Source organism: Leopardus geoffroyi, chromosome C2 (assembly GCF_018350155.1).
Source record: "Leopardus geoffroyi isolate Oge1 chromosome C2, O.geoffroyi_Oge1_pat1.0, whole genome shotgun sequence".
NCBI lineage: Eukaryota > Metazoa > Chordata > Mammalia > Carnivora > Felidae > Leopardus > Leopardus geoffroyi.
The window spans coordinates 123,439,960-123,467,830 of NC_059333.1; the positions used below are offsets into that span (position 1 = coordinate 123,439,960).

Sequence of the window (27,871 nt, forward strand, 5' to 3'; positions counted from 1 at the left end):
AGTTATCAAGGGTGTGTAAGTTAAAGCCACAATTGGATGTCACCATACCACCACCTGAATGTTTAAAATAAGAGTGACAATACCAAGTTCTAATGAAGATGTGAAACAGTTGAAACTCTCATACACTGCTGGTATGAACGTAAAATAATACAGTTACTTGGGAAAATAGTTTAGCAATTTCTTATAAAATGACTCAGCAATTCCATTCCTAGGATCTATCCAAGAGAAATGAAAACACAAATTATCCAAAAAGACTTATATGCAAATGTTCAGAGAAACTGTATTCAGAATAGTGCCAAACTGGAAAATAAAATGGCCATCAACTAGTGAATGGACAAACAAATTGCAGTGTATCTATATAATGGACTCAGCACTAAAAAGAAATCAACTACTGATCCATACAAGAAAATGACTGAATATCCAAAGCACTTCTCTGGTGAAATGAAGTGAAAGAAGCCAGACACAAAAGACTACATGCTATTTGATGCTATTCATATGACATTCTAGAAAATGCCAAAATATAAGGACAGATTATGGGTCAGCAGTTGCCAGGGTCTGGGGATGGGGTAGGGTTTGCCTGTACAGGGGACACAAGGGAAGTTCTAAATGATGGTACTGTTCTGTATCTTGATTGTTGTGGTGGTTATATTTCTGCATGCCTTTGGCAAAATTTAGCAATCTGCACATTTTAAAAGGTTGGATTTTATTATATGTATATTATACATGTAATTTATAATGTGGTGTTAAATATGTAGTAAGAACAAACTTCTTACCATCCAGGGACCCTCAGACTGGAGAGAGACCTATGATAACCAGTATGGTAAGAGATAGAGAAGCAAAGGAAAAGCAGAGTGCTAAAGAAAAAGAGAGGAGAAGCACTAATCCAGCCATGGTAATCCAGAATTACTTCCTAAAGACAGTAGAATCAAAGTCATAAGTAGTAGGAATTAAGCAGGGATAAAGGATGTGGGAGTCGCAGGCAGAGAAACCTGCCTGGGCAAAGACCAATGGTAAAAGCACCTGGTGCACCATAGGGGAACTGTAAATAGTTAGGTTTAGCTGAGAACAAAGTCTGAGGGGCAAGTCCAGCCAAGAGTCTGGACTGATAGATAGTATCTACATCACTCGGGGTTTATTGGCATGTACAGATTCTTCCAGAAGCCACTTCCAAATGCTGCGTTCATGGGATACCAGAGAACCATCTTCTTTCCAGAAAGAAGCAATAGCTATTGATGCTTGTGCCTTGGCTGTTGTTCTTTACGCAATCTGTTCCCTCCCCTGACAACAGTTCTGCTTTTTTGTTCCAATAGACTGAGGCCAGTCAGCTCACACTTTACTCCCTTTGGATGTAACTTCAGAGGAACTGACTTTTTATCAGTTCTTCATAAGATAACATCCCTGTTTGCAACACAACTCTTTCTGAGGCTGAACTCTGTCATATCATGCCCCCTTAGGACTGCTTCTTGCCTCTGTCTTGCCTCTTTCCCATGCTGTTTCAGCATCTGGAAAAATGCCTGTGTCTTTGCACTCATACAGAGGAAACACCAGTGTGATATTTCTGCTCCATTTACAGAGAAATTAGGTCTTGCCACCCAATGCGTCTTTAACTAGAGTGCAGATGCATTCTCAGGAGCACTCCTTGCCTCCCTCTCCTTGCTTCCACCTCTGAAAAAGTGCATTAACACTCAATCCAAGCAGCAGGACCAAGCAGCTGTTGATTTATCCTTTGAATCTTTCTATTCTCATCCTAAAGTTGACCCTCAGAACTCCAATGCTTCCCTCTGTTAGTAAAATAAAAAGACTATACTGATTACAAAGTGCTCTAGAGAAGTAAACTTATATCCAAAGTCATTCTTGTAGTCAGGTCTTTTGCCTGTGATGTGCAACTTCCCCTTTCTGACTAGGTGCCCTGGTAGAGGTGTTTAGAAAGAGTGGATATCCATCCCAATGGGAAATCAATGAGTGGGGTAGGCTGGGCCACCTGGTTGGACCTTTCAACTTTTATTTAGGAGGCAGGCCCAGAACCTATAATTTATTTGGTGTTAGACACTTGAGATAAAAGTTCATGTGGAGTTGGGGCTTGTATTCATGTAATGATCACTCAAAGTTTAGGGGGAGCTGAGAAGCCATTAAAATGAGAGAAAGCTACCAGGAGACAGGATTTGGGAGCCAAGAAGCAGAGAGAAGAGAAGCACCCCAAGCAGCTGTAGGAAGTCAAGAGTTTGGCCGCCCACTCTGGTTTTCCAGTAGATGTCCTGTTCAGCCTGCTGTGGAGTGGTTGAGGTTGCCAACTGGACTCATTGGCTTGCTGTGGGGGGTCTGAAGTTGTCAAATGAAACCTTTCCATTTTTCTGCCAAGGCACCAATTTTTTTTTTTTTTTGTATTTGTAATAGTTTGAGCCAGGTATCTATTGTTATAATAAAATGATTCCTAATTATAATAATTGTAATAGCATTTTAAAAAGTGTTTTTATTCCTAATTCCAAAGTGTGCATAGGACAGGGCCCCTGTCCAGGTGAGAGGTCAGCCTGCCTACAGGCAAATCGGATCCTGCACTTGCTTGCTTATGATCCATCAGTAGTAATCCTGCCTTCAACTAGCAGATCAGAGGAAGCTCCCCAAAGGTACCAGCTCCCTGATTACCCACATCTTTACCCTCATTGTGCCATCTACTCCTCACCTCTTTCTTTCTCCTGACTCCTGCTTGTGCATCCTTCCAGATTCACCTCCGGCCCCACCTCCTCCAATTGTCCTCCTCTGCACCCACGTCACCCTGTACCACCTGATCTCATGCTACAAGTCCACTGCATTGCCATTAGCTGTTTCCCTACCCCTCTTTACTTGCCCTCTTCAGGGAAGAGTCATGATGATATCCACCGGCCCTAACACAGGGCCCAGCACATTGGTAAATGAGGTGAGCACACCTCTGCCTTGCTGGCACCTCCAATGCGTGAAGCAATTAGCAGCACTGTGCTTCCAATGAGCAGGTATTTCTACATCACCCAAATAGAAAGAGGGTGTGCCTCCCAAATCATAAGGTGACATTTGCCATCACTTAATTAGAGGCAATGAATCTTTCTTGCTAGAGGTACCAATTAGAGTTTTAAATACAAATCCCATGTGTGTGACTCATACATGCAAATATTCACAGAAGATGAGAGTTAAATTTCACTGCTTTAATTGGGTTTAAAAAGCATTTGAAAAGAAGATGACTGAGTTGTTAATCTGTAACTGCTTGATAGGTGCTTTCAGTGGGGGTAGCATGTTGCTTTCCTTCCCTTCCTATCTCCTTTCCTTATATCCATCGATCAATCCACTTACATACCATTCCTATTTTTTCTTCCCTTCTATCTGTCATTTTCCACTCATGAAGACTCATTTGTTTGGAGTGTGGGTTCTCTTAAAGTCCTTACTCCAGCCTGGGTACGAACCACATTCCATTATCCCATTGGGTAGTGGCATGTGAGCCAGGAGCAAAGCTAGGGAGAAATGTGCACTGGACGATTGTGTAATCTTACAAAAGTGAGTTTTAGCTGTCTCTGAATAAGCCACCTGGACAAAGCCAACTGCCCAAAGTTTGCCCTAAGACAAAGTTCAAGATTGGGCGCAAGGGGTACTGGGCTTCATGTCATAGTTCTGACACCATGTAACCAACAGGATGTCTTAGGCAAGTCTTTCAATCTTTCCAGACCTCTGCTCCCTCTCCTTCATAAAATGTAGGCAATACCAATTCTGCAGGGTTACTGGGAGGAAGACAAAACGAGACCCAGGGTCAGAGCTGACTCAGTGACCAGCATGTTGTATGTCCACAGTAAAGTCCCTTTAATCCCGAAGCTCAGCACCTACGGGCTGGGGTTAGGACCCACATGGGACCCAGTGTACCCCAGCTCTACAGTGTTCAAGTTACCCAATAAACCTATTGGTGGGCTAAAGACCTAAGAGAATTCCCAGGGTATGGGGAAATTGGATTAAGTCTGTGAAGAAGACTGAGAGCCACTCAAAAGGATCCTTTGGAACAGGAAGAAGGGCAGGGGGAGGCAGGGATTGTGATAGTGTAATGTTCCCATTCAGCTGCTAGAGCCAACTCATTTTTCCACACAAAATGTCTTCCCTTCCGAACAAAATGATTGCTACAGCTTTAATTTCCCAACAGTGTTATTCCTTCAGTATCTCATACTTCACTACTTTTTAAACATCTTTAACCCCCAAAACCAGCCTTCACTTACTTTGCAGTTTATGCTACTAAATGTTAATTGTCTAAAACTCTTCCTGTAATTACCATTGCTCAACATAATCAGGAATTGCTACTATGTGACCGGCTCTATTGCTGTAATCTCATTAAATCCTTACAACCATCCCTGTGAGAGGAAAGCACAGAGTCCATTTCATGGGTGAGGTTATGGAGGTTCTGAGTGCTTAAATCAGTCAAGTCAAGCGCTTAAATGGTCCCTAATGGAGGAAGTGAGAGTCCCACCCCAACGGGTTATTCTTCCCCCTGTCCAGAGGTCAATGCAACAGCACATTTGTTTCCATCTCCTGTGGGTCCAGCCTTGGATCAAGTGCCCTGTGGGAGCACAAGGGGACACAATAGCCAAGAATGAAATCGATGGGACAACAATCAGGGTTCTCCAGAGAAACAGAACCAATAGGCGCTAGAAAGAGATAGATAAATACATGTACATATACATAACACGCGTATGTGTGTATACATTTCTGTATGTGTATATATGCATATATAAAAGGACTAGCTTGCATGAATATGGGGGCTGGCAAATCTGAAAACTATGGGGCAGGTCTGCAGGCTGAAAGCTCAGGCAGGAGTTGAGGCTACAGTCTTGACAAAGAATTTCTTCTTCTCTGGGAAAACTCAGTTTTTGCTCTTCAAGCCTTTTGACTGATTGTATGAGGTGCACCCACATTATTGAGGGTAATCTCCTTTACTTAAAACCAATTGATTGTAGATGTTAGCCACATTTCCAAAATACCTTCATAGCAACACCCAGATTAATGTTTCATTGAATAACTAGATACTATAACCTAGCCAAATAGACACAGAAAACTAACCATCACACTCACTGAATAATTTTTTAAAATGTTATATTCAAAAATGAGGGAAAGGATTTGATGTGACAGTGTAAATTCCTTTTAACCTCAGATAGAAACACTATATTTTTGTTTCTCTACTGTCAAACTAATAAATAAAACCTTTGTGGCTTATGATATCAACTTTGTTCCAGAGGATAGGAAATGTGTGATACATTTTTATTGCAAATTCCATTTCATGCCTTAGATCCCAAGATGTTCAGAACAATGAATGGCAATTATCTGGTTTAGAGTATATTCACTGCAAAATGCCCATCTGCTTCTCACTGCTTCCAAAAGAAAGCACTGGCAGGCCAATCTCACTTCTTATTTATGTGGACTAACTGGCTCCTTTCTGGGAAGTTGTGGGATATCGACAGTAGAGGACAGGGAAAAAGAAAAAAAAAGCCTCCCCTCCACCACTACCAAATACACGATCCTAATAAAGCTGCAAGCTAAATACCCTAGGTCACCCTCATGATCAGCCCTGAGTGGCAGGGTTTCAGACAAGGTTGTTCCATTTGCAATTAAATGTCTAAGTATCACCTGCTCAGCTCAGCTCAGGCACCAGTGACTCGGGGAAGTATTCACTGAGCCTCCCCTTTCCCTCCACCCATGAGGACGCACGCAAGACTGAATTATGTCTTTTTGTGCTCCCATAGCCCCATTCCTATCCTTAGCACAGTAAGTACTATACTGGGCTGTAAATATCCTTTGTGTCTTTCCTCTAGCCGACGGTGGGGAAAGATGCTGGGTTTTCCGTGTCTGTATCTCTAACCCTAGTACAGCAGTTCTCAAAGTACAGCCCAGGAACTCTTGGGTGTCCCTAAGACCCTTGAGGGTTCACAAAGTCAAAACTATATTCAAAAAAGTACTGAGATACTATTTGATTCCTTTGCTCTCATTCCCTATGGAATTTTCCAGAGGTTATATAACATGATACCACAACAGATTAAATGCAGAAGCAGATAAGAGAATTCAGCTCTCTTCTATTAAGTCAGACAGTTGCAAAACTATAAAATAGCACTCTCTTCACTATTTTTTTACTTTGGATAACATAGTTGTTTTTAAGAGAAAGTATTTTTGTCAATATCATATGGGTTTATTATTATTTTAACTGAATCAATAAAAGCATATTTTAAATTGTATCAGCTATAATTAATAGTGTAATAAACAGCTATAGGCGTAATCCACAAAAACATGAACTCTTTGGGATTTTCAATGATATGAGTGTTAAAGTGTTTTGAGACCAAACAAATTTGCTCTATGACCTGGCAAAGGACTCACAGCATAATACTCTTTACGTAGGAAGAAAAAGAACAGACGTGAATGGAGAAGACAGAGGAGAGAGAGAACAAGGATATAGAGGAGAGGGAGAGAAAGAAAAGATATCTAAAGTTGTCAAGGCGAGATTCACATAATCAATTCTTAGATTCAACTCAGTTGGAGGAAAGTTGATCAATATAGTGACAAGATCAGTCCTTTCTCTGGTTCTGGATGTGAAAGAAAAGCAACTGGTTGACTGAACTGCTTGCACACCAATTGTTGCTATACCGGGCAGAGAACAGAGCTTCAGATTCTTTTGGAAAAAGCAAGAGAAGCACCTTCTCTTGCTGTATGAACTTGAGCGCATGCTGTCAAGAGAATAATTGTCTGAAATCACAGTCCTTATATCTCTTGCAACCTGGTTGGAGAAGCCGCCATAAAAAGAAACAAACTTCATAAATCATTCCTGCAAAAGGCATCAAAGGTTAAAAGCATCGTGATGAATTTCTGAAATAAATCTGTACTCTGAATTTTCAGAGTGTTTGAGAGGCAACCAGTGTGTCTCAAAAGAGAAATCATGATCTTAGCGATTTTAAAGGGTAACTCCACTGTTAAAGGTGTCAATTTCTCCTAGCGGTAAATAGAACAGGTATTTGCCAGCTAGAAGAGTCTCCCAATGCTTACTTAAGGCATCCTTCCCAAAAGAAATGGGTGAGGTCCCTGGTCTCCTGGGTGCTGTGGAAGCGGGGGAGCATGGCACATGGTGGGTAGTCAACACATGTGTGTTAAAAGCTCGATGAATGAATACGCTCTTTCTGCTTGTGTCAATTATCTTTATGAAGACCCCATGCACAATGTTGCTTCCCCAAATATAAATTCTCTTAACCAACGTTTCTGGTTTGGACATATTTACTTCTGAATAACGTTTGATCGATCAAGAGAATGCTGGTTTCCACATATACCAACACTACTTCTGGGGATAACTGAACAAGGAAGAAACAAGGAAAAGAAAAACAAAGAGAAAAGATGGACAAGGTCTATAAAGGAAATTGGCAGAAGATAAACAATGGCCTGGAGCAGTGCAGCATGTTATAAGAAGAATTACATGGAATTGAGTAGGTCACAGGAGGAAAAGTAACTCCTATCTTATGGAATCACTTTGTCACAGGACATTTGGATGGGAAAGAAGACATGCATATTATCTGCAACAAAATACAAATGCACTACCAATGAACTGATTTAGGGTTGGGAGAGGCTAAAAGATTCTTAGGAACACAGAATGATAAATGGAATTAATTATGCAGAGCTCATTATATTGAATTTAAGATGGGTATCATGCCACTGATAGTGGATTATTTGGTGTCCTGTATATTAGCAAAAATTGAGACATTTATAAAAAGTTACATGTTAATTCTCAACATCATTTTCTCATTTTTTTTTTATAAGGATTGATTGGATTTCTCAACAGTGATGCCTCCTCCCATTGGACATTTTTCCAGGAACTCACTCTACTTCACAAAGGACATGAGCAAGCCCTCCCTTGCTGCCCAGAGTCCTGGTCTCTTCTGATGTCAGTAGGACATGTCAGTCCAGGCCCTCAAAAAAATGAAAACAAAAAACCAAGATGGGATTAAACATGCAAGGATTTTACAAGGGAAAATACTTGAATGAGGGAAAAGTGGAAAAGGGCCAGAGGAGGCGGGACATGATTTCAGACCTTAATGCAATCTTAAGTCCCATGCAGGAGAAAAGAGAAGACTGGGTGAAGGAGTCTTATTCTATCATGAAATCTAAGTGGAACTTGATAAAGCTGAGGCCCTAGGTCATCTTCAACTCAGAGCCAAGAGTCAAACAGATCCCATGTCTCCCAGGAGTAAGTTTGTCCCAGGATCCTCCAGTATCCCCACACTCAGTCATTGGCTGGAAACAGCCTATGGAAGGCATGGCCTCAGAGCCAGGATGTCTCAACACCTAGCAGCTGGGGCCCTCATTGATTGCCCTGTGGCTGGAAGTTTAGGAGACACTTTCTCATGACTGCCAGGCACACAGGGTGCCTGATCGTGCTCTCAGCCCCCACAGAGTGAACTTTAAAAAAAAATTCTCTCATTTATTTATTCACTTAGTCATTCAATAACTTTATTTATTCATTCAACATATACTTACTTAGAAGCTATGATGTACAGAGCTCTATTCTAGGCATGAATAATGAAACTGAGGAGAAGTATATTCCTAGAAATATCTGGGGTTTGTTGACATAGGTAAAATGTAACTAGGACATCTTGGAACAAGTGGACAGAACCTCTCTTCTCATGTCCATGAGGGGCATGGGTAAACAATCCCACTGAGTCTGGGCATGACCTCAGACTCTTTCCCAACACAATGTTTCTAGCAAACTCTATAAATCAATAAAAGCAAATCTAATCAATAAGATGAAACTCATTTGCCAACTCTCTGCTAGGAGAAGTAATGGATAATGAATGGGGGAGCTACAGAATGCAAAGAACATTATATATCCAGCCTATGTATCTATGCTGAGAAGGTAGGACAAGACAAAGGTAAATAAGATTGTCTCCAGGAGGGTTGGTATTAAATCTGTTTTAAGAAAAGAGAGAGAAAAAGCATGGATAAGGATATAAAATCAGCTTCTTACTCTTATATCTCAGGCCTAACAATTTTGGAAATTGTTTTTGAGACAGATCATAATCATAGTACAGCGAGCCTTCATGCCTCTGTCCCAGAATTTTAGAATCCCTTGACTTACTAGTTATTCCATGACTGTGAGAATCATTGATAATGGGCACTCAGCAAATGCATAATGAATTAGATTGAAGGTATGTTTGCATGGTGGTCATTTAGCTATTATCCTCTAGGGTTTTCCAATGCACAATGCAAAGAGAATTCCTAGGCATACTCAGGGTGCCCTAGACCCAGCCTCTGGCTTTGGAAGAAATCAAGGAATTAAGCTTTTGAATCTGAGTTGCATGCTCTTTTCTTAAAGATGAGTCCCTGACCAGGTATAATTTATCATTCCCATTCAAATGTTCAGGAAACCCTCACCTCTGGCTGCCACTTGGGAACAGGAGGCAACTTCTGATTTCCCACCCAGGCCTGTTCCTCCCCTCAGAAAATGCTACCATTATTGCTATTCAAGCAAAAACCCGAGGAGGCACTTTGATTCCTGCCTTTCACCAACCAACAGTCCTTCTTTGTCCACACTAACCAATCAGCAGGTTCTCCCAATTCTATATCAACATAAGAGAATGTGGGACTTCTCTTCTCCCACCTGCCAATCTCCCATCCCCAGTCAATACCATCTCTTGATTAAATTCACAAAGAACCCTCCAACTTGCCTCCATGCTTTCACCCTTGTCCCCCACAATCCTTTTTCCACAGAGTTTCTAGAGTGATGATTTCAAAATGCAAATCTGATAATAAAGCAGGCCATGGGCATCTCTGCTTAGAGCCTCTCAAGGCTACCCACCACACTTAAGACAAAATTTGAACTTCTTCCTATAGTCTAGAAGATCCATTCCTGATTCATCTCCCACCACTTTTCCTCACCCACTCTGCCCCCGCCACAGTGGTTTCCCTTTTGCTCTTCAGATTTACCAAGCTCAGCCCTAGCTTGAGGTATCTGTACTAGCTGTTCCCTCTGCCTGAACGCTTTTCCCACTATGAGATGACTAGTCCCTTCTCATCATTCAGCCCTCAGCTTAGACCTCAAATAAACCCTCCCAGAAGACCTCAAAATATCTTCTCACTGAAGTATCTTCTCACCGCCCAACTCATCCTATCACACCTTGATTCTTTGCATTACAATGATCACACCTGAAATTACCCTTTGTAACTCTTGACTTTTTCATGGTCTACCAGCCCCCTTTGGAATAGAAACCCTGAGAGTAGAGGCTTTATCTGTTTTGTCCATCACTGTTTCTCCACAGCTGAGACAGTGTTTGGCCCATGGAAGGCACCAGTAAATACGTGCTGGGTCAGTAAATGAACTAGCACCCATCCCAACAATCAGTGGGATCAGAAAAATGTCTTTCTGACACCAGCCCCTTTCTTCTTGTAAATCCCTTCTTTAGCTCAGTTCAGCTCCCTCTGGGAAGCCCCATGTCCACCATGATGTTTCTCTCATCTCCCATGCTGCCATCACTCTCCTCTGTTCCTCCCTCCCTATTGTCCCCAAGGCACCAGTGATGGATCATGCTCAGACACTCTCCATTTCAAGGCTCCCATTTCCTGCAAAGAGAAACTGAGAACTTTCAAGGTCTTTTAGCCTCCAAAGGATGAGGCTCTCCAAGAAGGAATTCAGGGGTGAGGTAATGATTTTGAAATTGGTCTATTTGATTTACCTGTGCCTTGATTTGTTAATCTCACCCCTGCCCCGCCCTGGCCCCTGGCCCCACAAACACATACAGATACACTCAGGCCCCATAGCTCTTCCCATAGCATCCATGGTCTGAGCTGGTGGAGACCAGTTAGCAGAGCCTACCTCAGCACTGTAGAGGGGAGCTCTCTGTTTACCACTGCTGGGCAGAATGCTGAAGCTCCAAGCCAGAGCTCTTGCCAAATTCCTACCACAGGTAGGTGACTCTAGCCCTAAGGAGTGACACAGTCAAAGGCAGAGCATCCCCATGCTTTTATGTAGGGTGATTTGTTTTTTTAACTGCCTGGCAGCACCCTGTATTCACCGCGCCAATGAGTGCACCTGCTCCTCTGCCCCCATGTCTTCATGAAACAGCCTCTGCCTACACAGTCTGAGCAACAGGGACCAGAAATGAAGCTGAGAGGAGCATACAGGGGACAAGGTGCCAGGACCTTTTCTCTCAACAGTGTAAGCTGGAACCTCATCTCCTCCTCTACAGGTGTTTAACAAGCCCCACACCGCGTTCTGGCATGCGATTCTAAAATCCTCACAAAGCAAGCTCTCTGAGACACTACATAAACCAGGCAGGCACCCAAACTCCACAGCCAATGTGGCTCCAGTCACAGGTAGTTCAGGCCTCCTTTGGGAACATTTGAGCTGAAGTTAGTGCATGTGGGGACAAATCTTGGCTTCAGGGCCTGTCCCCAGGGCTTGTGCATAACAGGCTCTCCGGAGGTATCTCTCGGATTCATGAAGCATTTATGTCTTGGAGATGTGGATTATGTCCAACTTGACTGAGTAAGGAATGGGAGAAAATGGGATTTCCTAAAGCATAAGGGAAGGGAACTAGCTGCAAAGCAAACCTGTATGAAATGGGGCTGCTTACTCAAGGGCGTTGAGGGAGAGGGAGGCAGTAGCTTCATCTCACAGAAAGTAACTTGCAAAATGGCTTCCACCCGCAAATAAGACCAGGCTAATGGAATGTGAATGCCCACTGCCCATGTACACTGTGTAGTGCACAAGAAACAATTTCACTTAAGAAATATTTACTTAATGAGTAACTATGATAAGTGGGGAGGGGCTAGGCTAGGTGTTAGGGATACAGCACTACGTAATTACACTAGTAATTTGGGTAAATGCTAAAAAAAAGTATAAGATGTTATGAGGATAAATGTCAGAGGGAAGTGACCTATGTGGGGGTGCTGGGAGGGACCACCATTCAAAAGTGACATAGGTGGGGCGCCTGGGCAGCTCAGTCGGTTAAGTGTCTGACTTCAGCTCAGGTCGTGATCTCATGGTCTGTGAGTTGGAGCCCTGCATCAGGCTCTGTGCTGACAGCTTGGAGCCTGGAGCCTGTTTCAGATTCTGTGTCTTTCTCTCTCTCTCTGCCCCTCCCCCACTCATGCTCCGTCTCTGCCTCTTAATAATAAATAAACATTAAAAAAAATTTTTTTTAAAGTGACATAGGTAAACTGAGACCTGAAAGCTGAGAGGGATGGAAGGACATTCCAGAAGAGAGAACAGCATGGGAAGAGACTCTGAGAGAGACCCGAGTGTGGTCCACTGGACAAAGAAGTATAGAATTAGTGTGTGTGATGGGGAGACAGGGGATGGCTTCATGCTCGGAGAAGCTCCCAACAACGTAAGAAATTGAAAAGAGGATTCGGAATTCTAACTGTGTAACTGGGGAGCTCAGATACAGTTTTGCAGCAACTTCAGAGGAAGAGGAAGTCAATAATGAACCTACTTTTGCAGGCATTCAGGAGGTGGGGCTGGACCTCAGCCAGGTCTTGCATGATGAGCTAGGTAGGCAAAGAGATGAGGGAAGATCCAAACCTAGATATGCACCTCGACTCCTCCTTCTCCCATCTGTTAATCTGTCCTTTACCTTGTGTACATATCGTCCCTCCTATAAATGTCTCTTGGGTTTCTGCTTTCCATCCCCACTGCCCAGGCCAAGCCCCGCCCCCCGTCACTGCCCGTGGAAGTGTTTGTGGCAATTGCCTCCAATCATCTCTCATATTGCACCCTCCAAGGCATCCTCGCTGCTGCAGGCAGAGTAGCCTCTAAAACACAATTTGGACCACACCTGTTCCCCTCCTTCCAGCAGCCCCCATCACCCTGGATATAAAGATCACACTCAGCCTGGCACACAGGCTTTTCACTTCATAATTCCACTTGCCTTTGGCCCCCACTTATTACCTCGTCTCCTCTGACACCTTACGTTTCCTGGGTTTGCCTTGCTCTCTCTCCAGCCCTGACTTACACTTCTCACCCACCATTTTCTAGGGGCTCTTCCTACACGACCTTATTTTATGGGCCAAGGGTATCCCCAAGCCCCTTATTTTCAGCTGCAGCCACTCACAGTCTCTTCTGCACACGCTGATAGGCAAATTCTCCTGAATTTGATCTCCATCTGATATTCTGAGGCCAAGCTGGTAAAAGTCGCCCAAGCACTTATTGAGCATGTGCTGTGTCTCCAGGCCCGTGTCTACCACCAAGAGAGGCACAGGGGCAGACACAGGCCTTGCATTCATCACAATCTTATGTCAGCAACATCACCACCAGGAAGGAGGCCCTTTTTAAGAAGGCGCAGGAGATGCTGTGTAAATAAAACTAGATCGGTATTGTACGCTTGACCCTACCATTGCCATTCTTTTGCTGTTGTCATTAAAGTTGTCTATGGGTTCAGCCCCTATACTCTATGCTAGGGCTGAATCGTACCATGCTGTCACAAGTTGGATTTCCTAGGAAGCAGACTCTAAGACGGTGTAGTATGTAGGATGTTTCTTTAGGAGTGCCCTTGCTATCAACAGCCGTAGAAGAGAAGAGGACGCAGGAAGGGCAGTGGACGAAGGGAAGCTGTGATGCTCTAGAGTTTGAAAGGCTCTTTCCAAGTTGTCCTGGGTTGGTCTCAGATGGATGAGCCTTTACACCCTTGAATTCATCAGTCCCTGGATGGGGTGCCCTCAGGAAGGGGGTTAACTTTGGGCAACGTGCCCCCCTGCAACCGCAGCAAGGCTGAAGGAGCTGACAGCTGAAAGCTGTTTCTGCCAAGAATTCTCCCAGCAGCTGGGGCAACTGGTACTTTATTGAAGGGGCGTTGAGGTGGCACATTGCAGGACTGACACATAGCCGCTTTCAAAGTTTCCCTTTGAAAACTTACGAGGACCCAAGATGTAGATATCATCTCCATTTTACAGACGAGAAAATGAGGCATGGAGAGAGTATCATGTGCCCAAAGCTGCACAGCTGGATTTGAACTCAGTTCTGGTTTCACAGCTTCTGCTTGTGTCACTGTTAATGTTCATTCCTTCCAAGTAAGTGGGTAAGGGTTTAACCGTGTGCCCTCACCTACCATAGCCTGAACACACAGTAGACCATGAGTACCTGCTCTTCACGAAAATAACCGGGCGATCAAAAGGTGGAAGCAGTATGCTCAGGTCAGTCTGGGGGTGAAGGAGGGTGCCACCATGTGTACCCACTCGCCTGTACCCACTTTGTTACTGGCACAGTGCCTCATCCTCGGCCACATCCAGGAGATGGCACCAAGGCTAGGTCTCGTGGATGAGGTTTTCTAACTTAACAAATAAAAATACAGGATACCCAGTTAAACTGGATGCTCAAATAGACAATCAATGATTGTTCTAATAGTAAGTATGCCCATACAATATTTGGGACGTGTTCCTACTAAAAAGTCATTTACTATTTAGCTGACATTCAAATTAGCCCTGTGCCCGGTATTGTATCTGGCAACCCTACTCAGGGTGAAGTGGAATCCCTATCCTCAGGATGACTTCAGTGACACAAAATTTCCTCAGGCCACTCTTTCTCAGTCTGAAATCCATTTTCCTGCACCCAAAGTTTCTCACTGCACCATTAAAGCTCATGTTTATTGTGCCAGCACCCCAGCGAGAGTGGACCCATGAGCTACACTTATTCACCCTCAGGACATTACTGAGAGCAGGTTTTGGGGAATGTGCACAAGAGAGCAGAGATGGAGACGAGGGATGGCCAGAAGCGGACAATAAGGGGGTGAAGGGCTCAGGATGAGAAGAAAAGGCTCATGGTGTGTGGGGCAGCCTCAAGAGCTTCTCCATTTATTTCAGTCATGCTCCGGGAGGAGAAGGTTCCAGTATTTTGGGATTGCTCAACAGGCTCCTCTCTCTGGCTTGGAGGGTAACACTCCAGGTGCTCCCCCTCCCATGCCTCCAATAAGCTCCCGCCTACCAGCAACCAGCTATACCCATGACCTGCATATGGGCTACTGAGTGGTGTAGTTCCCCCACATCTGGAAAAGACCCAGGTGTTGCAAACCTCCAGCTTCACACTTGGAGTGTCCTAGTCCTGTCATTGGCCTAGTACCTTCAGCTTCTTAGCTGCTCTGTGATGACGAGAGAGTATGCAGATAATTAAAAAATGTCACCACAAGTGACCTGAACTTCCTTTTCTCCCAGTTTTCGAGATAAGCCATTCCTTTTTATTATGTAGAGATTCATAAAAAAGCATAAGTGAATGCAACAGCTTAAATAGTTTTCTTTTAGGAGTTTGGCACTAAATACATTAAATAAATTCCCTTAGCCCTTGGACAAGAAGCCATTAGATATGGACTATTACTTGCATTATCATTACATTCGTGGGTCATTATGAAAAATAAAAGTTCTAATCAGCATGAACATTTATAAAGTACCATGATGGGAAATATGCCAAGCTGGGCTGTCTCAAATATCCAAACTAAACATAGTGAGTAATGACTGTGAACAAAAAAAGGTTGAACACAAAGAATCACTTGAACAAATCCCACTCAAAGTCATTAGCAACTAAAGGCTTTAGGAAAAAAGCAGAAGGCCACCTTCATCTCACCAGCTAAGTGAACTCCCTGAGCCCTCCTTAGGGCTCTGTGACAACAATCCTGTCTTTACCTTCCTCACCCTGTGACCAGCTGGAAGAGGAGGACTTTCTGTGGTCCTCACAAGATTCTAGGCAGCCCCAGGTCCCTCAGAGGTAGCCCAGGGGCCACAGTGGGTGGCTGGGAGCAGCTCACAAACAGTGTGGTAGACCCTGTACCCCTGCTCTGATCCTGTCCTTTCCCACACAACTGTTTGCTTTTACCATGATCCTCTTAATAAGTGCCAAATGACTCTGGAATGACCTTCATTTGCTTCCCCAGCACAGGATGATTTTAAAGTGACCAAGCTACCTGCTTGCTATGTTGCAGGGACCTTGTCACAGCTATGGGGAGTGTGGGTCAATCACATGGGTAGACTTTGGAGCTGGCACCAGGGCTGGATCTCTGGCCACAGGCTGGATCAGATGTCACCCTGGAATGGCCAGAATCACTGGGCAAAGGACAGAGTGTGCAAGCAGTTGGGCCAAGGGTCCAGTAGAAAAGCTGAACCATTCCAGGTATCAAGGATTCCCTCAAGGATGTGCCTATGTTTGGGACTACAGGCAAGGACCAAGGTGGCCACAAGATAGGAAGGTCATCTTGGAAGGCTTGGCCTCAGGATGCCTCCCTCCCTCTCTGGGATGTTCTCCTTGGCTTTTTATGGTGAGTGGCCCACTCCCCAGGGGATTACTGGGTCCTGTACAGACTCCTATATAAATACATGGAAACAGTCTGGTTGTACTTGTTGTTTCCATCTATTAGACTGCGGCCTCTATGAGGGAAGGGTAATAACCAAATAGGCTCACCCATTCACTCAATCTTTCATTCGCTCATTCAATTAATTCACTCAACAGATTGAGAGTCAACAAGTTCCTTTCACAGTGTCAGGCGCGTACTTTGTCTCTGTATATCCAGCACCCGCAATAGAGCCTATACCCAGAGTACTAAATAATGTTGATGAATAAATGCACAGATGACTGAGGATGTGTTCTGCAAACAGGGCTGCGTTCTCAGGAGGCACTACTGCTGGAGGGCTGGAAGGAGGTGGTGCAGGAGGAAGGAGAGAATGACGTCATTGTGGTTGGCCTCAGGTTCTACACCGACTTAAATATTCCAAAGGCCCAGCAAGGTCTCCCTCATTGTTCCATTCTAGCACATGAAAACTCTATTTCCAGGGCTGTTACTTTTTTGGATTAAGATCTTTTCTTCTGTGTGTTGCTAGTAATATATTTACTATATTACTTGTGCTACTTTGTAGGTGCAACACAATTTCTTTCTAGTTATCTTTTCCTTCCATTGAACTTCCTCTGAATTGCCTACCTGCTTTATTTAGCAAAACCTCAAAGAGCCTTGGAGGAGGTGAGGTGTTCCCTGTTGGTCTGCACAGCACTGCCTCCTCCGTGAAACCCCTTCAGTTCCCTTCCCCGGGCACTGCTCATTCTCTGGCCTCATCTGAACTAGCCCTCCTGCTTTTCATAGACACCCTAAGAAAGCTTTGCTGAGCTTTTTCTATTTGTATAATATCCTTTTCCTAATAAAAACCCGCTTTGCACACTGCATTTTAACTACAGTTAAATTCCTCCTCCCTTATTGTGTGTTCAGCAACTTCAGGGCATCCCAGCTATTGTAACTTATTATATGCTTAGCTGAACTTATTAAATTCCACTTGTCTCCAGTTTTGTTTATTCTCATTTCTGTAATGGATTCTGTGCCCCTTTGTATATATTTATCAACAGACTTTCTAAACCAGTAGGGAGCATGGGGAATATACCTCACCAGGCAGTGACAGGTGGGCTCAGGGGATCCTGGGAAAAGGTCTTCCCAGGTCTGCACTATGGATCCAAACATTTTGGTGCTACATGTCCAAGTGCCTCAAACCAACTCCCTTCTTATGGAAGGCTTCTTATGGAAAAGCATTTTTGAAATGGCAGGCCATCACGGGAGGTGGGCAATCTCAATCACAGGCAATGATTTTCATCAGGCAGAAGGTTCGGTAACACCATCTGCCCCACATGGGTGGAATGTGTCAGAAAGATCTTTCTGCCAGCTCCAGGAATGATAGTCTTTGAACCCAAGAAACCTTCCTGTGCTTAGAAGAGGCGTTGGAAACTTGCCTGGAGCTTGTTAAACTGCAAAGGTTGATCAGAACATGCAGACAAAGCTGAAAATATGTTAGAATTTGCCACCAGGGCACTGGGGCTGGGGCTGGGGCTGGGGCAGCCCTGGGCAAGGTGCTGTTTGAGCATAAGCCTAGGTAGTAGGAAGCAAAGCTGCATTTCCCAACACATACCAACGTCCTCTCAAACAGTTGGGAGAGATTGCTTCTAAGTAACCCCTTGGGAGCCTATGCACTTATTCCAATGATTCAGCCTTTCTGGAACCATTTGGAGAGCTTCTCTCTGAGAACTGCCTTGAGAAGCTATGATCTTTCCAGCAAATGCTTTACACAGCCCATATGTGCTGCACAGAGCAACTGATTCATGCCATTTATTTCTCTTAGAAACCCTATGTGTTTAGGAATCACTGTCTCCCACATGTGCATCAGGAGGCACAGAGACGGTGAGGTCTCCCCATGGCTCCTCAACTCCTGTGGGCCAGGGAAGGAATCTGAAATCAAGGCTCTGTCCTGTCATAGCCCAAGCGCTGTCCACCTACTCATGCTTCCTATTTATAGCTGTCTAAAGTCACTGAATAAACATTTACTGAGGTGACACCATGTGCCAGATGCTCTGCTAGAAGCAGGTTACAGAGGGTTTAGTAAAAATATATCCTCTCATCTAAAAGAAATCACAGTGTAAGGAAATATCCCATAATTCAACTCTTAAGATGACAAAATCGCCAAGGAATGGACAAGGAACATCAGGCGTACTGGGGCAGCAAATGGTCTTCCTGGGGGACAACTGGAGGTGGGGACCTTCTTCACAGAAGATGTAAGTTGAAATGATTCTTCAAAGATGACAAGGAGCTATCAAGCGCTGAAAGAAAGGGATGTAGTTTCCAGCAAAAGAAAAGCTGTGTGCAAAGGCTTAGAGGCAGGAGAATGTGCAGCCTGTTGGGTGAAAAAAATAAGATAAAAACAGAGAGGGAGGCAAACCATAAGAGACTCTCAAAGACAGAGAACAAACTGAGGGTTGCTGGAGGGGAGGTGGTTGGGGGATGGGCTAAATGGGTGATGGGCATTAAGGAGGGCACTTGTTGGGATGAGCACTGAGCGTTAGGTGTAAGTGATGAATGACTGGGTTCTACTCCTGAAGCCAAGACTACACTGTATGTTAACTAATTTGAGAATAATAATAAGAGATGGTTTAGTATGACCTGAATTTCAGGCACAATGTAGCATGGAGCTGGGATGTAAAGTGGAGCCCAGGGCATATATACATCACACCTTCTTTATCCATTATTACTCAACTTTCATAAAGGAAATTCTGCCATTATGACACCATGGATGAGCTCAGAGGACATTATGCTAAGTGAAATAAGCCAGTTACAGAAGGATAAATGTTGCAGGATCCCATTTATATGAGGTGTCGAAATAAGTCAAACTCATAGAAAAGAACAGAATGTTGGTTTCCAGGGGCTGTGTGGTGAGGAAAATGGGAATTGTTTTTCAATGGGTATAAAGTTTCTGATATGCGAGATGATTAAGTTCTAGAGATCTCCTGTACAACATGGTATCTAGAGTCAACAATACAGTGCACTTGAAAATATGTTGAGGATAGATCTCATGTTAAATATTCTTACAAAAAAAAAAAAAGCCACAAAAGAACACAAGGAAAATTTTGGAAGTAATGAATATACTTAGCACCTTGGTTATGGTGATGGTATCATGGGTATATGTGTGTGTGTTTATGTATGTGTGTGTGTTTATATTAAATTATATCTCAATAAAGAAAAAGAGAGTGAGAGAGAGTGAGAGAGAGAGAGAGAGAGAGGGGTCCAGTATCACCTAACTTCCAGAAAAAAATGCACGTTGATCCTACTCTGGCCAACTTAAGCTGCACTGCCTTGGTATCTTTGGTTTCATGGGCTCTGAAAACAACTGTTTTTAAAAAAGAAGGAAAAAAAAAAAAAAACCATGTACGTACTTTCAATGTAATCAGAATTAGAGAGCAGTCGCCTAAGGGGATTGCTTTTAATATCAGCCCTCATTTGGAGCCCTACTCAACATTAACAAGAATCGTATTTGTCTCTACCACTTATAATTTTTATCTGTCATCAGAAATAACTGTGAAAATATCTGTTCCCCAGCAAGTCAGCTGGTAGCCTGTTGACAAACATCCAATCCCCTAATCTTCAATCGGACCAAGTTCCGTGCCTTTCATTCGAGTAGGGGGGCTCTTGCAAATACCTCATTCTCCCAAGCCTCAGCCTGAAAAAGGATGGTCTTAAAGGCTTCTGTTAATTTTATCTGGCTGGAGCGCTGGGGAGCACGTTCAGCTCAAGAAGACATCTATTAAGTTGTCAGTCATGATATCATTTGCCTTAACAGTGTTTAGTATATGCCAAGCAGAAGCTGACAGACAGCACAAAGGCACTTGGGGAGGGAGACAGCATGCTAATTAGCACAGCACCCTCCGCGTGCCTTCACCGGTTAGCAAAGCTGAACTCCTAACATGTTGTTCTGCACGCTTCCTCCAAAGATTCCAGGCAAAGAAGCATTTGGAAGTTTGCTGTCAGAGGATCCTAAGTTCCTACACTAGTGATTAGGCAGGCTTCCCACCTGGAGCCCAGCCTGCATTAGAGGGAATGGGTTCACCTGGCACACAGGCCCGTCCTTCCCAAACCGCCAGAAGGGGGTGAGATGCAGAGAGTAAACCATGGGCTCTAGGCAATGCTCTTCAACAAGGCCCCGGGAAGGCTTAGCAAGGGGGGTTCTAGGTTTAAAATGAGGTACTGAGAACCACTGTAGTGGAAGAGATGGGACGGGAACTCCACACAAGAATTGGGTCTACCTGGCGGAAATATCTATATTCATGTATGTGATCATTATAATCAGTCTGGTGACTGCATTCAAACAGCAGCCGTTGTTTTAGATTTGTATTCTATATGCCAAGCACCGTATTATATGCTTTACACACATAATCTTAATTCATAGCAGCCCAATGAGGGCCCCATTTTCTTATCTCCTCACCTCTGCCGCCCACAGCCCTCTCTGCCCCAGCTGACTCCACCCCACAGGAGGCGCTGGGTGGACAGGAACCCCTGGGCCCTGGGTCACTGGCAGTCTCCTATTGCTATTGCTTTGGTGTATGCCTGGGGTGGCTGAGTTTCCTTCCTTGGTGGAGACCACAAAAGGCATTAAGTGAGTTAGGGAGGTGTCTTTTGTCATTTCTCTGGTGCCTGGGACATGCCTGAGATCCTTGCGGGAACCAATGCTGACCTGTGAAGAGGCACAGTGGTATGTGGAGAGGGACAGATTTGGGACATGGTCCTGAGTTCAGGTACTGACTCTGCCTCTTAAAAGCTGTGCCCCTTAACAAGTTACTTAGTTCTTGGAGATGAAGGCTGTCATGCCTACTCAAGTAGTTTTGGGAAATCAGAGATAAATAATAAAAGGACCTAGGCTGCCTACACTAGGGGTTCTCAAACTGTGGTCCCTGGACCAGCAGCATCAGCATCACCTGGGAACTTGTTAGAAATGCAAATTCTCCACCCAACCTCCAACCCACTGAATCAAAAACCCGAGGATCCTGCCTAGTGGTCTGTGTTTTAACAAGGCCTCTGGGTGATTCTAATGCACCAAAAGGTTTAAGAATCTTTGTAGACACTCAATAAATGTCAGTCTGTCCCCAGCCAGAGATGAAGGAATGGCCTTCATCTCTACCCAGCTTTCAGATCCAGAGCTGAAGAAGTGGCCAGTGGCCAGACCAGTCATGATAGAACCATGATCATGAGGGACAAGTCACTGGGTGCAGGAGGAGAGTGTGGTTCCAATGACTTAAACATGAGCCAAGAAAACGTCCACTTCAATCTAATCCAGTAAGGATGTGAGTGGTTGCTATTACAGAGAGTAATGAACTCGCCTTAAAAGCAGGCACTCAATATGTGCTGATAGAGTCAGAGCCAGTTAAAAATGGGCTACCGCCAGGAGCAGTGGGTTTTCAGCCCTGGCCGCACGTGACACTCACCTGGGGAATTTTGAAAACTCCAGATACCCACACTGCATGCCAGACCAATAGATCACATCAGCACCTCTGGGAGGGGGTGAGACCCCAACACAAGCACTTGTCAAAGCTCCCCAGGTGATTCCAATGTGCGGCTGTCCCCTGACCCAGGTGGACAGTCCACAGTCAGGCAGGAAGCAGAAGCATGCCCGTGTCTTCTTCATCCCTACCCTCATCCTTTTGGGCCCCTCACCAGGTCACAGATTCAGTCATTCTCAGTAAAGAGGCAGAAAGCCAGCTCATGAGTTGAAATTCACTTAGGCTTTACAAAAACGTTTGGAGAAAGGAAGGGCAAATGTTATTCTTCTACTTTGTGGGAAGAAAAACTCCAAACTGCCCCTGGGAGATTCTGAGATGTGTTCAGCAGCTTGCCTGAGTTTTAGGGGAGTCAGAACTGAGCTGAGACATGCCCCCTGGCCGTGGGTTCCTACAAGAGTGTGCATGTTGTGAGTGCTTCTCTGTCCTTTTGCCCAATACTAAGTACCTACTATGTTGCAGGCCCATGACATCATCCCTAATCCTCAGCATCCACACTGCCAGATAAGTATGATTCTTCACATTCTACAAAGAGAAAACCCAAGGGCAGAAACATAATTGACTTGCCCAATATCAAACTAATAGTAAATGATGGAGCTGGACTTGGATCTACATCTTTTTTGTTCTAAATATAGCTCCCTTTCCACTATCCCATTCTGCCCTTCTGGGAGAGAGGACATGAGAAAATGCTAACATGGCCTCTCCAAATGGAGCTCTTTGATTTGGAGCTATCATAACAAAGTAACTCAGCACCAGAAAGGGGTACATCTATTACTTCTAATTTTTCATATTCCTCTACTTTTTCTTCAAAGCCTGGCTGAACCGGGAGCAGAGAAGGACCGCAGACGTCCACACTGACCTAGAAGGACCGCAGACAGCCACACTGACCTTGGTAAGAACAGAGGATCACCCACAGATATAATTGGTTCAGAGAGAAAACCACTCAGTACAAGGGTCCGTGAGTTTCCAGGGTCCACCCGGTTCAGGATAGGTGTTGATATGTCTCCCAATGCCTCACTTGATGAATTTGTCCTTGAGATTTGAGGTTCAAACTGAGGTTCCTATGTCTGCTTGGCTTCATTCAGCCTTGATCACAGTGTATCCCCCAGCCATGCTGTCTCAGGGCATTTGGAAGGTATACCTCAGGTGACTCTGACCCAAGAAGGATTTCCTCCCTGAGCACTAGCCTGGTGGCTGCATGGGGTCCCCACTTCCCTGGAAAGGCCCAGACAGGTGGTCTAACACAGCAAAGGCCCCATGACAAGCAGCACTGTATGGGCAGCAAAGCTTATTTCCTCCTCCCTGTCCCTGTTCCTGTACAAGTTACTGTGTCCTCCCTTCAAGCAACATGGGTCTCAGGAGAAATTTGCTGTTGCCATTTTGGGTAGATGCAATATTTGTTACCCAAGCTCTATTGTATGATCTCAGACTTTCGTCCCCATGGAGAAAGGGACAGGTCTCAGGAAATTAGCCAAGGTAAGTAATTCAGGGGAAGGAGGGCTCCGGACTAGGGGATTCCTTACTGAAGAGCCCCTTGCTTGCTGTGCCGGCCACTGGTCTTTGTGTGTGCACATGTGTGTGTTGTATGTTTGCGCGTGTGTCCTTTCCTTAGGACTTCTGTGAAGTAAGTTAATTAACAAACAAATGACGGTAATAGAGAAAGCAAAAGGATTTGGAACCACACGGACCTGGATTTGAATGCCAACTCGGACACAGCACAGCCCACACAATTAGTCCTCTAGTGATTCCCCATCTGCAGGACAGGGGACAGGGAAACAGAGCCTGCTCTACAGATGTTGTCTGCTTCCTGGGGCAGGGTGAGAATTCGGTGAGGAAAAACTGAAGGAGTGCTCTGTAAACTGCAAAGCTTTATGTAAATGTTAGCACAGTCATGATAACAGCTACCATTATTACATCTCTTTGTGATCTGCAAGTAGGCTAAGCCACACACATTCAAATCACATGGGTATTGTCCCTAACACATTGCAGTCCCTGGACTAGATAGAATCTCCACATCAAGAGCTTTTGGTCTAGGAGGAAGATGTGTCCAGTCAGAGGACACTGAGTAGTGGGTGCTAAACTAGAGGGAAGGAAGTGCAGGAAGGGAATGTGGTTTCCGGAGAAGGGACAACTAACCTAGACTGTGGTCCGAGAAGGCTTCACGAAGGGAAGAGGTACCCTTGAGCTTTTCTCAGGAGGATGTATAAGAATGGTGCAGGCTGGGAGGCTGGGGATGGTGGGAACTTTCTAAGCAAGCAGAGAAACAGTATGTACAATGAAACAGAGCAAAGAACAAATGTTCTGCTTGAAGCTCCACCCAGGTTCGTATCTGCAAAGGTCTTCAGCTCCTTGCCCAAGCGATTTCAGAGTACTGGGCTCCTGAGCCTCTGCTGGGGCAGGGACAGGAGGAAGATGGATTTCTTCTTGCCCCTGATTACAGAGCTCCCCTCCTCAATGGTTTCCTCTTCAGAATAAACCAACGCATGCCTGTAGCTAGCCTAAATCCTGGCACATGTGGTCAAGCCTCCACCTGGGCTGAAGTCAGGGGGGGAGGCCACAGACCAAATAATAATAACAGTAGCAACAAAACTAACTACTGTATATTGAGTATCATGCATCCCACTGACAAGACAAGGTACTGTCATCTTACTTAATCCCAGAAGCAATTCCCGGAAGATAAATACCATTGCCCCGCTTTTACACATGTGATCCTGAGGTTTGGAAAGGTTGAGTAATTTCTCTAAGGCCCAGCTACTAAGTTGTGGAGTTAAGTCTGACTGATTCCAAAGCCTGTTCCCTTACTGCCACACCACTTCAGTGCCAACTACAAATGCAGCAAGAACCGAAGGGGGCTGGGTGGGGAGATGTGCCTGTTTTCAAGAGGAAACCAAGATCCTACGGGGGCTTGAGGACTCAAAGGGATATATATTTTTAATTACTAGAGCACTGTTATACATCCAAATCATTTCTAGGAAGCTGTGGCTGACAGGCATAGTGAGCCTCACTGTACTTCATAAGCTCTAAAGAAACTGCTCATTAAAAATGACAGTGACCCTCACTCTGCCTTCCTGAATCTAAAACCTTCAAATCTTCTTAAGTCCAAGATAAATAATGACTTACTCATATTAATGCTCCAAGATAGAAACCTAAATCTCCTAAGCATAGGGCTGCGTTCACCAGTGCTCTCAAAGTGAACAGCAGAATATAATTTAGTTTGGGGCTATAAGATTTTAGAGATTTGGGTTTAAGTCACATTCCTAAAATGGAGGCGGTCCTGGATAGGAAGACAGCCGTACAACACAGGTCATTCTTTTATAAGCTGGCTTTAGCTATCAAAAACAGGTTGAGACATAGACTCCAACTTCAGTGTCATAGGCAGCACCACCAGATTAACATATGTGTTTGCGCCATGCGTGATCACATGTGTTCTGCTATGGTTCTGCTCTCAGTGTATGATAAGGCAATGACATAGGCTGGCCGTATGGTCCCATGACATCTGCTCCCATGTGCCCCCTTCAGATGCTTTTATTCAATATTTCTGGAAGCTTGGGTGTTCATGAATTTCTCCCAGCCAAACTAGTTCATGTTTAAAGAGCATGAGAATAAAAACACTTCAGAAAGGACACGTTGGGTCAACCTCATTCTCCACTCAGCCCAGATCCTACCTTTGAGGCTGGCCACAAGGATCACATGGAGGAAAAGTGTGATGGAAACTGTCCAGAGTTTCCCAAGTATGTGCCAACAAAGAAGGATGGGATGCAATTAGGGACATCAAACAGCTCTAGAATTAATAAGTTTGGGAAATACTAATGAAACAAAATTAAACAGGCATCTTTACCAAAGGTCTCAGTCTTTTATGTGTAAATAGGCACTGTATAAATCTCAGAAGTGACCATGATAACCAGTATATCCCAATATAGCTAATCCTTTAAAAGGTATAACCTTGGACTATAGATATTATGTGGAACACCCTCTTGGAAAAGCTGTCTAAACCTTTCTTGAACCCATTTTTCTTTGCAAAACAAACACATCCTGGGGCAAGAAACTCCATGTCTTCTCCATTCTGAAATATTCTTATATGCACTTCTCAACCTTCTTTTTACAACCCAGCTTGGGGAATTCTTCACAAGCCATCACCGAGGGGTTTGCTGCATGTATTTTGGAGCGTTTGATGAATGTGATGTTCCCTGATGGATTACTGGAATGGCAGCACATGAATCTCAGGTACTAAATGACAGCTGCTCCCTATGCCCCACCCAGCCCAGCTCCGCACTGATGATCTGCATTGCACAAGCTGTTGTCTGGTGGCCCCTGTGCTGTACTGGGAGAAATATGTAAAGGCAATACTCATCAAGGGTCAAACTATCTTCTCCTAAGCTGAAGCCCGAGTGAGAATAATTCCCTCTGCCCAAAGAGGCCTGATTAAAACACCAAGCTTTCCAGTGTTAGCACAGGCCATGTTTCTATGGAAACATTATTTCAAGGAGAGTGTCCAGACCATTTGGATGGCCTCATGAGCCCTCTGCATGGCTGCTCTTCCCAAGAAGCCAGTTGACTGGTGTGGGGGCTAAGACAGTCCTGTCTCATGGAGAAGAGCTGCCCTGTCTGATATCATCAAAACAGCAGACAGCCATCTGAGCAGGAGACAGACTCAGGCTGCAGAGCACTGTAAAATTCCAGCGGAACGACTTCTTCCATGTCCAGATGGGGAATACCCAGTTCAGAGTATAAGCACATAAGCAAGAAGGAAAAATAAAAGCATCTTCAGTGCTTACCAATATTTGATAAATGAAGGAAACAATGACTCAGAGGCAGTGACATTATCTCCTGGAGACACCATCGGCAAGCCCCTCGGAGATGGGGCTCCAGGCCAGGTGAGATCTTTGATTCCAAGTCAGTTGCTCATGTCACTCTAACCGCAACCAGTTACCCAAAGGTCATGGGTTGGGGATGGCGGGGGTGGGGTGGGGTGGTGGGGAACAGAAATATCCCATCAAAGCTTTGACTTCTCAGGGTCCAAATTGTAGTCAGATGTATACTGCTGTCTCCATGGCGGGCTGTGAATATTCTTGCAAGGACAGACACTATGCTCTCATCTGCCAAGAAATGCCCAAGATTTTTGTTGCTGTGCTGAATGCCCTACATGGTCACCTGTATTCCCACGTCCCAAGCTTGCTCAGTACTGTATAACGTGGTTAGCCTCCTAGTGACAGCATCAAACCTGGTGATGAAGGCAGGCTCCTGGCTGCCACACCCTTGCCACTCTCCAGGCGTCAAGCCTTCATATGGTGTGGGAGTGACCTGGGCCTTTCTCAGGCATGCTTCTACCCCAGTCCTTGGGTATTGGTTGACCAAGTGTTAGCTGCCTCCAGGTCTCTCTGGAGACACCTTGGCTATAGATGCAAATAGCCTAGGCATGGGTCAGGACTTTGTGATTCCACTGCAGAATCAGGCCTCTGTGTGATTTCAAAGTCAGCAGATAGATGCCTGCCACACCAAGCAAACATTTTAAAAATGTACCCCATCTTGACATTTAGAAATCCTGTAAAATGACAAAAATCTATCACTTTCCAAAGAACACACCTTTCAATGGAGTATCTTCCCTCTGGGACATCCCTGGGGTGGACTAAAGGGGACGGCTTTGCCACCCACAACAACACAGACACAATTCCAAGGGAGTGACTATTCTCTAACTGTGGATATTAGTTGTGTTGCTCTTATAAGAGTTTTTTAGATGGCTTTTGCTATCAACAATGTTTTTCAACTTTAAGACATATTAAAATATTAAAAAAACTCACTTCTCTGAATCACCTACTTTGCATAACACTGTCACGTGTCATTTGGTATAATCCTCATGATGTCCTACTGTGCTCAACTTCAGCCAGGAAACTGAATTTCAGGCACCCTAAATAACTTTCCACACCTAGCCAGTGCTAGAGCAGGGACCGGAAATTGGGTCCCACAAAGCCCACAGTCTCAGCATTTGCTCCCATCCCATACTTTCTCTCCTCTACATTTCAAAGGCACTGGAGAATTATTTTCTCTTCCTCTATGGGGAGACAAAGT

The 27,871-nt window shown here is 44.6% G+C and overlaps 1 protein-coding gene across 2 annotated transcripts in view; it reads right to left on the bottom strand.

The window, feature by feature from the left end:
• Positions 1-27,871, bottom strand: part of CLSTN2 (calsyntenin 2) — a 615,839-nt gene that overhangs the window by 399,300 nt on the left and 188,668 nt on the right. Inside the window, exon 1 of one of the 2 annotated variants that reach the window (XM_045503480.1) lies at positions 13,083-13,199. The exons of the other annotated variant lie outside the window; for it this stretch is intronic. Coding sequence (XP_045359436.1) covers positions 13,083-13,185 — 103 coding nt within the window. The 5' untranslated portion in view covers positions 13,186-13,199. Of the gene's footprint in view, positions 1-13,082; positions 13,200-27,871 lie in introns of those variants that run through there. 2 annotated transcript variants of the gene reach the window in all.